The sequence below is a fragment of the Amphiura filiformis genome, chromosome 10, assembly GCF_039555335.1.
Source record: "Amphiura filiformis chromosome 10, Afil_fr2py, whole genome shotgun sequence".
NCBI classification, from domain to species: domain Eukaryota; kingdom Metazoa; phylum Echinodermata; class Ophiuroidea; order Amphilepidida; family Amphiuridae; genus Amphiura; species Amphiura filiformis.
This window is the reverse complement of record NC_092637.1, coordinates 49566893-49583004: the sequence shown is the minus strand read 5'-3', so window position 1 is coordinate 49583004 and position 16112 is coordinate 49566893. Positions and strand designations below refer to the sequence as shown.

The 16112-nt window shown below is 37.6% G+C and overlaps 1 protein-coding gene across 1 annotated transcript in view; it reads right to left on the bottom strand.

Moving 5' to 3' along the window:
* LOC140163000 (delta-1-pyrroline-5-carboxylate synthase-like) overlaps nucleotides 1-16112 on the bottom strand; it is a 72128-nt gene that overhangs the window by 27027 nt on the left and 28989 nt on the right. Inside the window, 4 exon segments of the mRNA XM_072186334.1 lie at nucleotides 9274-9391; nucleotides 10557-10634; nucleotides 14065-14202; nucleotides 15702-15922. Coding sequence (XP_072042435.1) covers nucleotides 9274-9391; nucleotides 10557-10634; nucleotides 14065-14202; nucleotides 15702-15922 — 555 coding nt within the window.

Below are 16112 nucleotides of genomic sequence, written 5' to 3'. Positions count from 1 at the left end.
CTACGCCACTCAGGGTCAGTATTTCCTTTCAAAGTGCGAGAATCAATCTTGATTCTTGCAGAATAAATTTGGGGGAATCATTTGATTCTCGCAAATCAACTTCTGTGCAAACTACAAACGTTTGCGGGAATCAACTTTGATTCACGCAAATCTGTTTACGAGAATCTTTGCGAGAATCGATTCTCTGATTCACGCCGAAATTCTGACCCTGGCCACTGTATAGCATTGACCACTGCAACAATCCATTCTCCCAATGTCAAAACACAGGCAAGCAAATCTGTAAATCTTTGACAGCATTAAATAACCTGTGTACCATTTGGTGTGAAAAACAGCAACACTTCCAAAATAAAATAGGGTGATAAGTGCACCCTTTTAATTGCTCCGGAGCTTTTAATTGCTCCGGAGAGCATTAAATAAGTGTTCTTTCCACTCATATATCTCAATAGACCATAAATTATTGATGTTTTTATCACTCTCTGTATATTCATCACTATTATAAACAGCTCTATCTCTCAATACATCAAAATACAGGAATCAGAAATTATTCAAACCTAATGATGTGCAACCATAGATTTCTACAGGTATCAAAGCCCCTGTACATACTATAGGGGGTATCCAAAAAATTTTGAAATCACCCAGAAGTGAAGGAGCTATATCGATGAAATTTTGTCAGTGTAATTACTGGTCCTTATGTACATTATGGTCCAAAAATGGTCTCATAAGTATGTTTACTTTCTTTACAGGTGGCGCTAGATGGGCAGTAGGCACATAACCTGCAAGATGGTGAAAATTGAGGCACGCGGCGTGATTAAGTTCCTGCATTTGAAGGGTTAGGCCTACAATGCTCAGAAAATCTATGATGAAATGAAAGCTATCTACTGTGATGATTGCCCATCATATGGCACTGTTGCTTTTGAAAAAGGAATTTCCAAACTTGCCACATGTCCCTCACAGATGAGCCAAGAAGTGGATGATGCAGGCACAGTGAAGAAACACAAGAAAGTGGATGATCTTATCATGAAAAGATTATGCGCCTACTTCCCATCTAGTGCCACCTGTGAAGAAAGTAAACATACTTATGACACCATTTTTGGACCATAATGTACATAAGGACCAGTGATTACACTGACAAAATTTCATCGGTGTAGCTCTTTCACTTATGGGTGATGTCAAAAACTTTTGGATACCCCCTCGTAGTTAGAATATAATAGTACACTTCCGCTTAATCACAGAAATTATCTGTCAATCAGAACACCATAAAATCCAACGATTGGTGAGCTAATATGCACATTGTAGGGGCTGCAATGAAATAGCAATTTTCTTTGTTTTACCTCATTTGTTTGGCTCGAACTTAAAAGGGAACAATGTGATCAGTGAAAACTAACATTTAAATAGGAATCAATTCTTTGTGCAAATCACACACTATAGCTTTTAGTTCTCAAGCTATAAGCGCATTTGTAACAGCTTTTTGTGAAGTCTTTATGTATAAAACATGTAGGCTTTGAGTACCTGGTGGATTCGTAACACCACTACTGAGTATTCACACAAAATCTTGCTTCAAGAACATCCTTCAGAATTATCTGTTTTCAACATCCTTATCAAGGGATTACGACTTCCTTTAGAGTCATCTCGCTGTTTTTAACATCCTTAGAAGACATCAAGCGATAATGACTTCTTTTTCCGGAAGTCCCTTAATGGGCTTTACATCCAGACTCATGTGCTATATCACCACTTATACTGCGTAGCAAAAGATATTTCAGTAGAATAAATTTGTTATGAGTTTCACCCTTCAGAGCAGCTTGGGGTTTGTTTGCATGACAGTTTTCAAATTAAAGAGTTAATAACCCTATGACATGGGTGTGATTCAAAGCTTGTGAAATATCCAGGAAGTGTAAAAAATCCTGAAAAACAGCATAAAATGGGCTGAGAATCAATACAATTGCATACATTTTGGCCACAAAAAAAATCCTGAAATCAGGAAATATTCTGAAGAGGTTTGTCATACAGAATTCAACCATGAAGGGCACGAAAACAGAAAACATTTCTCACTGTACAATATGCGAAGGTCCTTACAACCATTTGGGGTATTCCAGTTGAAATCCATACACCACCTGTGGAAGTCATGACCTTAATCTCCCACACAGGGAGAGTAGATTTCAAATGGGGTTACTTATTCAGGTAATCCCATTTGAAATTCACACTCCCTTGTGGAAAATTAACCCTAACCGAACCAAGTCTCACTAAAGCTCACTATTAAAACCACTGTGCGTACATGCAATCCATGTGACTTAATTGATGATGCAATCAGCCTATGTCATATATACCCAGTGAATCGCGCCAGGCAGCATAACCTCTGTGGCTACAGTTCGGTGATCTTCTGCATGGCATGCGAGGGGTCCGAAGTTCGAATCCCAGGGGTACCAAGTGACTTCTTTGTTCACCTTCTCACCTTTTTTGTTTTTTCTTTCCCTTCCGATAGCAAAAAACCCCAGGTTCGGTTAGGGTTAAGGTCATGTCTTCCATATAGGAGGTTTGTGGATTTCAAGTAGAAAGCCCAATGTATTGTTTACCTTCAATAAGAATCAGGTCAATTTGTTCCATACAGACGACGGTGGACGATTTTATTCAATGTGGTAACAGCCAAAAGCGTAAACAAAACAGACAATATGACGGCAACACTGCCTGCACGTTGGACGCTTAATTATTTTTTCCCGAGCCAAGATGCGTTTTTAGCTCTATTGGCCCCATTACAGAAAAAAAAATGCACAAAATATATTTCCCAGTGCAATGTATACATTTTCACATGAAAATAAATAATTTTAAATTCAAAGAAAAAAGAAGAAGAAAAATTTTCAACCATTGCGGAGGTGGAATCGTTCTCGGGACCCTCTGCGTGGGAGGCGAGACTCTTAACCATTACACCACGTAGTCGCATTGTTTACACGTGGGGGAATTTTCAGTATATATCGTAACATATCGTGCGTTATTCATACAAAAAATTCAAATAAACAGTACTTACAATGAGGTTCACTGGCGAACCTCGACGGATTTAGACTGATAAAATAGTGCTTGATAACATGCATACACTTTTGGAATTATTTGAGACATTTTTGTGTTTTGTAAAACCAATGACGACGTCAAAATTCAGTCAATCTTGGCCGGCCCCCTGGTTCCATAGATCATAAGACAATCACACACTTAAGCTTGGAATCAAATGCAAGTGTCATTAAATTTTCATAAGTTGCATAATTTATAGTCTGATTGACAGTTTTGAGGTCAGGGCAAAACTGGGATAGCACTTAAAGCTAAAATGGCCTCATTTCTAATAGTTCAACAACCTTAGTAGCTCACAAATTGACTTCAAATTCTAGAAGATGAGTTGTTTTGTAACCAACATATTCATGGGCAATGGACTATTCCAGTTGAAATCCATACAACCTCCGTAGAAGACATGACTAATAACCTTCCATGTAGCATGAATTTCAAATGGGGTTACCTAAATGAGCAACTCCATGCTAGGAGCATGTATACGTATAAACATATTCGAGAGCAATGTATTGAATCCTTTACAGTTTAGCATGATACCTTCATAATACATAGTATACATATTGATAGTATATCGAGTCAAAGCAATACTGTTCATTGTAATATATATAGTATACAATTGTGACATTTAAGGTAAAAATATTGAAACAAAAATTCTTAACTATCTCATGAATTCCTGTGTAAAAAACAGAACTGGCTGCTTAATGTACAGTGGGTCAATTTCAGAACCACAAATTTGAAAGGCTCCCACAAAAATATATTTTACCCATAATGTGTAATCATGAATAAAAGACCACGCTATTGTGAACACATTATTTGCACAGAAAATTGTAGTTTATAATGTCTGTTGCACTTTTTTAATGCCCATTGTACTTTAAAAAAATCCAAGCTAAAGTATATGTGACCCATCACATCGAAACAGACCACTTCGCGGCTAGCTTCATTGGCAGATAACAATGAAAGAAGATAGAAAAATATAAAGAAAATAAAAAGAATTCTGAGCTGTTTTGCCTCATAAAACATTTTTACTGTATCTGATTTCAACAAGTAAGGTGTCATTTTCAAGCTAAAAAGCAGCAGTTTTTATCCTAGTGTTTAAATCTCCATTTTCATTTCTGCCGCAAGGTGGTCTGTTTTGATGTGATGGGTCACATATAAAGTCGGCTGCAAATCATGCGTATTAAGTCTCATATTCAGGTTCTTATTGTTATTTAAAAAACAGACTAAATCACATTTTTGCATCAAAATATACCTTTGTCCCATCTTGACAACGCAATGTTTCAGAATCAAAGGCATGATGGAAGTGACCATTATTAGTAGTAGTATAATCGACTAATCGTAAATCTACAGGAACATCATCCATATCGAGGATGAACTTTTTTTTGTTGCATTTCTAGGCAAATCCATTACATTTGTTTCAGTCAGGCAAAAAAAAAAAAAAGTTTGTTTTCTGTAAGCGTCGATTTCGCTTTTTGATGGCTTATTATGCATGCGATTTGAATTTTTTACACTTACAAAGAAAAAACGGAAAAAACAGAAAATCACAAAAAATAATATAAAACACTACTGGAGTAAACATTTACACATTACACAACAAACGAGCATAGTGAAAAACTACTGCAGGTTGAAAAGGGGTCATAAATATTCTTGAATATATGAAGAAATGACTTTTTTTGTGTGTGTCGGAGAAACCCACTGTAAATTCCCATTCCAATTTGCAGCAGCGAAAAGGGTATTTTTTCCATTTCAAGACATGGATTAAAAAAAACGCATTTCGCATTTGACTTTTTGGACCTGCTACATGAAACAAACTTGTTGTTTTTTTGGCCTCATAAATGCAAGTATAACTCTTCCACTATATTAATGGATTTATATGGAACTACTTTCTGACAACCACCAACAAAAATATTCACTACATACATTTTGTAGGCCCCCCCAATAATTAGGCCACCTCATTATCCACTGAAGCACACAAACACAGTCGGTACATTTGAACCAGTTTTCTAGGTTACCGTACCACGTCAATCACCACTTAATTTAGCGTGGATACACCACACACATGACCTTCTTCAATTACCCTACTACAAAGTATCAATGATGCATGAAGATGACACACTATACTATTTAAGCTTTGTACTTTAACTACATGTTTTTGTAAAACATGCCAGTCTGTCTATCATCTCTACCTGAAAACAGATGTTTTATGAATGCACATGCCTTTAAAGTTTAATGGTATTAAATCACTTGCATAACTAAATACAGCTTCATCATCCGTTCATATAAAACCACCTGTTTTGACTTCAACCATGACCGAAATGAATCAAATTCAATAAATAATTGGCTGAAATTTCATCAGGAACCACTGAAATGTGACTGGACCTGTTTGTCCTTTTTCGAAACATATCCGGTGATTTCAATGTTTTTAATCTCAGCTCAGTTGAGTAACTATACTGCTAAGATGCAGTTTTGTGCCACGGGACAAGATGAGCGAACTGTTTCGAAGCCTCAAGAGGTCACTGTATCAATATTTTATATAATTTTTTTTATTGGCACTTATGAAACTGTATCTTCCGGAATTTGTTTCATCCTCTGCAAAATGTACTATAAAATTTACTTCTTTTTTTTTTAAATTTATGTTACTGTTTCGAATCTTCTTGTTCCAAAAAGTTTAACGGCAAAGGCTGCTTGCAGCACAGAAAGACTAACTGACTTTGTTCAACATTAGCAGTTGTAGTTAACCACAGATATTGGTAAGTTTACCCTTTAGTCAATATATCCTCATATCTTTACCCACCATTTACGTCACATGACCTGAAGTCCCATCATGATAAATATTATACTGCATTTGGTATCAGATTTCCTAAATTGATTGCAACTTCGTTTTATTTCAAACTGCAAAAACCAACTGCATATATCCATATTTGCATTAAAGATTTAAACTCACAAATATTAGAATGCATTTTCAGAAATCACAATTGTCAGTAGTTTCAAGTTCTGAAAGCTAAGATGCATTCATAAACAACAAATGGATGTTATTACTGCTATAAATAGCCCCCTTGCAATCAATACAGTGTTGATGTTGAAATCATATCTTGTACACAAGCACCGTCTGTCCTTCACATTTCCTTCTCAAATATCGGGTACATCATCAGGTGGATGTTTCTGTCACAACAAACTAGTTCCGAAGCTTATAAAAACTCCTTTACATAGTGATATAAGATGTCAACGTAAAAATCGGATTTCTCGGTTGGGAAATGTGTTTTTCAATTATGTATTAAAGGCTCTATGGTGATCCCAGCAAAAGTGTTAGGATTAACTTCAAAGTGAAGAATAAGTCAATAAAATAGTCATTTAAGTATTTTGTTCATATTAAATAATTGGCGAAATGGAATAAAACAGAGGTGTTGATAGTTGTGAAGCACCATGCCATTGCATGTAGCTACTCAAAGTGTCCTTACAAACATTGACCAAACTTTGACATGTGTTTGGTATTAATATTTTTTTCTGACTTAGCAAATCGTTGATAGAGCCTTAAGTTAACCTATTTTCCCATTAGTGGAAATGAATCAACTGTTCCTTATTTACACCAAAGTGAATACTAAACCAGGGACTGCCTTTTGGAATTTGCAGGAGAGCATTAAATAGCTCTTCTGGAGCCTCCAAGGAGAGCTGTTTAGAACATTTACAATAGAATATAAGGAAGGAATAGTCAACTAAGGAGAGCTAAAAATCACTCTCCAATATCAGATTTAAGGAGAGCAGTAGAGAGCCATTGCTCTTGCTCTCCTCAAAAGGAAGTCCCTGCTAAACCACCAACTTTTAGTACAGAAGAAAGCCTAAAAAGAATCTTACCATCCTACAGTTTTTAATAGCCCAATCAACATATATAAAGATAAATCCATATGGTATGTATTGACCTTCTCCCTCTCAAATTCATTTCCCTCTATCTCTACCTCTCTCACATTCTACAGGATTTTATGGGTAGACAACCTATGTACAGTTGTATCGCGCCCATCTTGTCCTCTTGAACCTAGAGGGTTGAGTGCAGATATCAGAACCGGGGATGATCCCCCTTCTCTTTTTGAATAGCTCTGACACTTTAACGTGCACAGGGATGAATCCTCCTGAACACGGGAACAATGGCTTTACATGACTTCCGAATCACGGACGTCGCACATACACTACCTATATCTGCACGTGCTAAGCAGTGTATGGGGGTGAGAAGAAATTCTACAATTAAATTCTGTGATGTAACTGAACTCAATTGAAGGATTTCCGACCATATAGGAACTTTTTGGGAGGGAAAAGAATTTTCACCTAAGGCAAGCACAAGGCTCGAACCCTCGTCGAACGTATCTCCCGGCCGGCAGCGCAACGCCTTAACCGCTCGGTCATCTCGCACACACACACATCTGAAAATATGATTTCCTGTCTATCTCCTTGTTCTCATAGTATACTTCAGGTAACTATATAAAAGCACAATATCTTAATGGCAAGCAATGCAGCTTCCATACAGATCAAACAATATATTGTACTAAATGCCAAAACACATCAAATGTACACTGGTCACAAGAGGGTGCTATTACAGTCAACTGTATATTCATGCCAAAAAAATGGCTGACATACATTCATTTTTTGAATATGAATTTCTGAACTATCATTAGGCAAAAAATAAAAAGATTGTTTGCTTATCCTCCACAACTTTTACAGAATTGGGTCGGTCTGGATTTTTAAAGGTCAAAGCCAAAACATGGCTATATGCCTTTCATTAGCTTTTAAAATAAATAAATTTCGGTGTTTTATATAGCGCCTTTTCCGGATCATAGGGGGATCAAAGCGCTGTAATTTCGCTGCCATGGTGGATCATCACAATCAGATCGCATCAACTAGGCTGGTTGCAGCCGAACTTGGCAAAACCTATCCGCACTTTTAGATTGTAACATCCACCAATTATCTATGCAGCTCCCCAAATTCCATTGGGTGAAGGAAGTTTTTGATAGCCAAACAACTAATCACCAATTTTTTGAAAGCAGGAGGAAACCGGAGATCCCGGAGAAAACCTGCGAGAGCGAGCATGGAATCGGGATAAACCAAGTGCAAATGAGTCCTCAGGCCGCGCCGGGGCTTGAACCCGGGACCTCAGTGGTGCAAGGCGAGGGAATAACCGCTGCGCCAACTCGTTGTGTATTGGGATACTTCTCTACTGTATACCACTTGTGAATGTTTTTAAAACAGTTTATATAGAAGTGTGTAGAAACTGTAAAAGAAACTTTTCAGGACGTCAAAAATGTTGGAAGAACAAAAAAAACTTCTGGAATTTCCAAAATTAGGGTCGATGTCCATTTGTACAGTAAAACAAAAAAAAAACTTTTTTCCACATTTTCCAGATTAGGGTCGGTGGGTGGAGGACAAGCGAACAATCATTTTTTTTTTTGCCATAACTGAGTGATGCAGCAACTTCCATCACATAACATACACATCAGTCAAATCTCTGCACTGTCTGATGAAGATTGTGTATATTGGAACATGCGGTTGAAATATGTATCACTCAAGCATGACTTTTGTAATTTGGAAATAAAACCTGATGACTCCACAGACATTCATAATGTTTTATTTGAAATTGTCATCAACAGTCAGGGTAGTATTAAATCAAGCTAAGTACAAGACACACTGTCATTAGAAATCAACGTTAGTTTAATTAGGATGCCCATTGTTACTGGAACTCCAGTAGCGGAGAGCGTGGCGCAATGGTTAGGGTACTTGGCTTTAGTGCATGAGGTCCCGGGTTCGATTCCCGGCGGTGGTGATTTGCTGGGATATTGACTTGGGAAAAAAAAAGTCTGAAATTAATTGGCAACATCTGTAGAATAAATTCAGACTTTCGCTCTCCCCATGGTTCATTTAGAATTGGGTAAATGAATCATGAAAGTACTCCGTCCTTTGGAGGGGACGTTAAGCTGTCGGTCCCGTGTGCAGAGAGCCATACCTGTACATGTATCTCGCAGCCAGTTTCGAAAAGAGTAGGGTGTTAACCCCTGACTGTTCCCAACCTGTCCCAGTGTTCAAATGCACCCCAATGGAAATAAGCTTCAATAGAGGCTTTCTTGGGTTATCCAGGGTTGTCAAAACCCGAACAAATCAAATCAAATCAAATCAAATCACTCCACGCAAGTGGCTATACACATGACCACACTGAAGTGTACCACGAAAAATGCCCATTTTACTCACCTATTTTGACAGCCATGGCTGGGTCTGCGTCCTTGTCTACATACACATGGCATATACCTTCACTGTGTCCTAATACTGGAATACCAACGGTATCTCGTTGAATCTTCTGAATCATTTCCTACAAAGAAATGGAAACATTGGAAAAGATATATGGGATGTATTAGGAATTACATAAAACATCCATCATGATATCCTATAAACCTAATTATATACCTCATATACATGTAGATTCCTATCATCTGATTGGTATAAAATGTGGAAGCATAGTTTTCCCATGATGCACTGCGCATTTTACCCTCTCCCCACCACCCGCTGGAGGCGCATCATATTGTCACTGAGATAAATGGCTGCAGTGGTGGTCCCTGGTGTATCTTAAGACCAGTTGGACCCATCCATTGGAAAGAGTTAATAAAATGCCTAGCTGAGTATGCCTTGCAATCAAGGACAGCCAGACTTTAAGGTGCGAGGATACGCCTTATATTAGGAGGAGGGAGAGCATTACCACCGAGGTGTAAGTGCCTTTGTGTCATAGAGGTTGGTACAACAGGACATGATAAGCAGTCAAACAAGGGTATATCGCTTGCATGGATTACTATACCTGCATTAGCAAGAAGCATCCAGAATGTTTACAGGATTCTGATAAATTAACCTTGAATTTTGTGGTTATCAGCTTGTGCGGTTGTCAACGCAAAGCCTCAAACACAAACCTTGATGTTAAAAAACCTTTACTATTTTTGGACAAAAATATTTGAACAAAAAATTTTGAAAAAAATATGCAAATTAGTTATTATTATCATAATAATAATAACAAATTATTAGATCCCCAAAGAAGTAGCTGGATTTTCTAACCATAGCCAACCTATCAATGAATATCTGAATGTCAATCCTCCTATCCATTCAAGAGATATAGCAGTATGCTGCAGTTCGCAGTGAAGGCATAATAAGTAATTTGCTCAAATCAAATGAGTCCTATTCCCACAAAATATGAGAAAAGTCAAAACAATTTAATTCTGAGTCATGTCCAGATTCATAATCTCTGGATCATCAGCTTTAAGATGATACCTGGATTGTCCCCTGACTTGGTGTTGAAAGTGCACATTTGCAATGACTTATTTCTTTTGTTTCATTTTGTTTTCTTGCATCAGTTTCAGTTTATTTTTATCCATTCAATTACAAACATATTACAAAAAATATGAATATAAATATCTCCTTTTCTTTGCTGGTGACTTTCCGCTCATTTTGTGCTAACAGGTCTCATATAATTATTATAAACATAGCCTTACCTTTGAGCCTCTAGGAATAATGAGATCTATTAAGCCCTCCATTTTGAGTAAATCTCCAACTTGCTCACGAGTACTGATCTGTAATTAGATCAATCAAAAAGATATTGAAAACAGAAAAAGAAAAAATTATTTTGTTCTCATGTGGTTAAGTATGAGAGCACAAACCGACCTCGCTCTACTGGGGCCGCATCACTCTGGCACAGTCAAATCTGGTAGATATTTTCCAAATTGTGGATATTTGCAAACAAATTGTACAATATTTACTCAGAGGATTTGATGCCTGCGTCCTTTCACCAATTGGCCCCATTCTGGCCGCAGCAGTTCACAGTCTGGCCTCACCCTGGGTGGTACTAGTATATAGTATATGGAAGACTATGGCCACTATGGTCCAATTGGTGTTCGGATGCAGGTATCAATTCCACATGAGTATAATCTGTGTTATTTTATTCGTAAATATCACAGATTGTTTTGTAAATATTAACCTCTTTGTCGTGTATGAAACAGGATTTATGCAGATCCCTTCTTGCTCAAGAGATTGGTCACAATAATGCACTTGCACTTAATTTTTATGCATCCAATACTCCCCTGTGTGTCTCATGCATTAGATGCATCTACACCAGGCACAAAAAGAAACTCGTCAGTTATATTCATCCTTGCTGTTCAATAACTTGATCATTTTGGATTATTCTAAAATATACATTTTGTTAATTGGGCTTTTCTTTCTCATTTTGACACCCTGTTCGTGAACATTGAGCAAGAATTGACCAAGATATGCGCCACCAAACTCTCAAACCCCAAAATGAAAAGTTGCAATTTTAACGATTCAATTGTGCCTGTTACACTGTGTGCTTTATTGATTGACCCGGGGTGCTTGTGTGCAATACAACGATGCGTTGCAATTGAAAACCGTTGAAAATGCAACTTTTCTTTTTGGGGTTTGAGGCTTTGGAGGCGTATATCTTGGTCAATTCTGGTTCGTTTTTCACGAACAGGGTGTCAAATGAGAAAGCAAAGTCCAATTAACAAAATGTATATTCCAGAATAATCCAAAATTATCAAGTTAATGAACAACAAGGATGAATATAACTGACGAGTTTCTTTTTGTGCCTGGTGTACATTCAGTGCATATGCATTATTGATTCAAATTTTTCTCAGAACAATTACGCATTTATTAACCTATAATTATAACATTTCTTGTGTCATTTTCATTAATGCCAACAAGTATTATCATCATCAGCAACTTCATAACACAAGTTTCTTCCAAATCCTGCAATCTTGGGTCACTGAAACATGCATTCCATCAAGATCACCTACCTATAAAACCATACTGATATAATTTATGCAGTTAACTGGGATGATTTATTGTATTGTTTGTGACAAATAACAAATTGAAAAGAGTGGAACATTTTTACCGTATAACTATTTCTTAGGCCATCTTAATTTAATCATCATCAGCCATTGTCAGTCCACTACTGAAAGCCTCAGCATGTCTCCGCCAGGTAGCTCTATCTCTCGCCTTGCTGAACCAATTTACTGTTCCCCAGTATTGGTCTATCTCATCTCTCCATCTCTTGCACTGTCTTCCCCGGTTTCTGTTTCCCACCATTGGTCTACATGTACACTAATTGCTGTAGTCCATCTGTTGTCTGTTCTACATGATATGCCCTGCCCAATTCCATTTCCTGTTTCCAAGATGTCTTGAGTCTTTGTTTGATCTCTAACCCATATGTTTGTCTTCCTGTCTTTGTAGGTGATCCCTAACATGTTTCGTTCCATGTTGTGCTGTGCCGCTTGTAGCTTCTTTTCCATTTTTGCAGTAAGTGTCCATGTCTCAGCCTCATATGTAATTCTTGGGATTATAGATTGGTTGAACACTTTCCTTTTCAGGCATATTGGTATCTCTCCTCCCATGATATTGCTAAGGTTTTAATAGTTTGACTCAAAGCCTGCGTGTGCATTAGTCAAATCGCCCATTTTTTCCTGCTGTTTTTTTTTTCCAAATGCACTACACCAAAATATCATGTTTGCATGACATCATCAGATGTCAAAATAGCCTAAATTGTAAATCTCAATGAAATTCTTCATCTTGTCCACAGTGAAACTTCCTTGACAGATGAAAAGATGGTCAAAAAGCTCATCCCACAGATAAAAAAGAAATTAAAGTAAAAAAAAAACCCACCCTAAATAAACCGCATTCCGCATTAAGTTTTCAACTTAGGAAGGGCTTTGAGACAAACTATTAAATTAAGATGGCCTTACCACTATTACACCTCTACCATTATTAAGGGGTACTACACTCCTGCCCAATTTTGTGCCTATTTTTACATTTTTCTCAAAAATTATAGCGCATTGGTGACAAGTAAGATATGTATATTATAGGGGCAAGGACTACAACTACTGCACTGGAAATTTTATTTCAGCACAGACAACAGTTGTGGAGTTACAGTCCAAAACAGGGGGGGCCGGCCAAGATTGGCTCAATTTTGACGTCGTCATTGGTTTTACACGTAAACACAAAAATGTCTCAAATTATTCCAAAACTGTACGTATGTTATTAAGCACTATTTTATCAGTCTAAATCCGTTGAGGTTGGCCAGTGAACCTCATTGTAAGTACTGTTTTTTTTATTTTTTTGTATGAATAACGCACTATATGTTACGATATATACTTATGTACAATGTATATCAATGAGTTTACGTGGTGTAGTGGTTACGGATCTCGCCTCTCACGCAAAGGGTCCCGAGATCGATTCCCATCTCCGGCGATGATTGAAAATTTTTCTTCTTTTTTTTTCTTTGAATTTAAAATTATTTATTTTCATGTGAAAATGTATATATTGCACTGGGAAATATATTTTGTGCATTTTTTTTCTGTAATGGGGCCACCCAGCCCAATAGAGCTAAAAACGGATCTTGGCTCCGAGAGAATATAATTGCGTTCATCGTGCAGGCAATGTTGCCGTCATATTGTCTGTTTTGTTTACGCTTTTGGCTGTTGCCACATTGAATAATGTAGTCCACCGTTGTCTGAGTCCAAAATGAGGGAAAATCAATATTTGATCAATAAATCAGTAACTACTGGCCTTGAGTTGTTGAATTTTCAGTGCAGTAGTTGTAGTCTTTGCCCCTATAATATACATATCTTACCTGTCACCAATGCGCTATAATTTTTTTTTTTTTTTCAAAAATAGGCACAAAATTGGCCAGGGGTGTAGTACCCCTTAAATCAATTCTTACAAATTGTCCTTTGGACTCATATTGAAATTCCCTTACACAGGAAGGTGTGCGCTATCCTGCAGCTTTCCTGTGCTAGCCTTCTTTTGTTAAAATCCTGGGCAGGGTGTATGACTGATGCATATAATCCATCCGTTTTATGACCAAGCTTTCCTGAGGCGCACACTTAGCAAGGGGAATCCTGCCTTCTTTCTGTGTGAAAATGAGGTAGGGTATTTCAATATGAGCCCTTACCACTACTACTACTCTACCATTTTCAAATCATCATTTCTTACCAATTGCACAGCATCTTTAGCCTGGTATAATGACAGTGCTTCTTCCACGATGGCATGAATACATTCATTACTGTGTGATGCTTCTTTACCACCTTTTAAACATAGACCATTGGCACTGCTGATGGCAAGAGCTGCTACCTGTACATACAAACAACAACAACTCAGTTTAATGATGTATATGTGACCATCCACCATGAAGTGGTAGTAAAGTCGGCTCTAGATCATTTTCTGTTTATTGCAGATTTTGAAAGAATTCACTTTCAGCTTCAAAATGACAACCAGCTTCATCGGACATCTGGAAGTGAAGTTATAGTTCATCAAAAGTCAAATTCCTAGTATATTCAACATAGAAATCCAATTACTGTTTTTGATTGTATCTCAAAATGGAAAATGCCGACTTTACGACCAGTTTGTGGTGGATGGGCACATATTCATACATAGCAGGAAATGTAATCATCCGTTGAAGACGCCGGTTGACCCAGCAATGTACCAAATTTGAGTAGTGTAGAAGTTTGATTTTGCTTTCTAATAACTTGGGTGATTTATATTGCATTATGGCAAACATACAAAGCCTCTGTACACGCTACAGATTGTTGACAGTCTCCCGTATCACGGACTTGTAGCAAATCCTAGCCATTCCACAATAAACCATCGCAGCCAGCGTCAGCTACATGAGTTTGGTACAGGTACAAGCACACATCCTAGACATTCCACAATAAACCATCGCAGCCAGGGTCAGCTACATATGAGTTTGGTACAGGTACAAGCAGTTAAGTTTGATCAAAATCCATTAATGACTTGATATTAAAATCAGATGAAAGAACTTGGGAAAAAAAACCCACATTTTATTAGCTACAACGGGGCCATTCGACACAAGGTTCTTGTAAGATAAGTGCTTCCATAGGTTGCGCCATTTGCGTGTTTACTGTTAACAAATTGCGCATCTACACCAAGTGATGCTTTGTTGCATGTGTGTGCCCCGCCGGTTAATAAAGAGCTTCTGTTCCACACAAGGGGTGTGAATTTCAAAAGAAATTTAGGCCAATGGTTAGGGTTTGGTCAGTCAGATTTTTTTTAAATATCCAAAACATGTATGGGCCAACTTAGCTTAATAAATGGCCCAAATAGGTGCAAATTGGGATCAGTTTGGGCTATTCCAGTTGAAATCCATGACCTTAAGGGGGTACTACACCCCTAGCCAATTTTGTGCCTATTTTTGAATTTTTCTCAAAAATTATAATAGAGCATTGGTGACAAGTAAGATTATGTATATTATAGGGACAAGGACTACAACCACTGCACTGAAAATTCAGGAACTCAAGGCAAGTAGTTATTGATTTATTGATCAAATATTGGTTTTCCCTCATTTTTGACTGTAACTCCACAACTATTGTCTGTGCTGAAATAAAACTTCCAGTGCAGTAGTTGTAGTCCTTGCCCGTATAATATACATATCTTACTTGTTATCAATGCGCTATCATTTTGAGAAAAAGGCAAAAATAGGCACAAAATTGGGCAGGGGTGTATAGTACCCCCTTAATCTCCCATAAAGGGGGGAGTAGATTTCAAATGGTATCATCCATTCTGGTAACCCCATTTTTTTTTCAATTTGAAACATGAAAAGTATGTACACATACCTGGGGTAAACAGTCTGGACGTGACTCAAAGATAACCATGAGTACCCCGATAGGTACTGTGACCTGCCTGAGGACCATCCCGTCCGCTATCTTGGTCTTCTTTAGCACCCTACCGACATTTTGAAATGATGTATCTGCAATCTGTCTCAAGCCATCTGCAAGGTTGCTAATTTTGCCTTTGGTAAGGGCCAAACGAGCCAGCATAGGTCCTGCCATTTTATCTGGAATACAAAAAAATACAGTTCAAATAATTTGTATAATTCTTTCTCCCCTGGTAATATTCACCCACATGTGCAGCTACGTGACAAATTATTGGCTTCCAAGAACTGTTTCGATTGGCTACATTATCATGTATTGCGCCAATCACATATATGGTGAGAAAAGTCTAGAATATAAAGTTAAACATGCTAA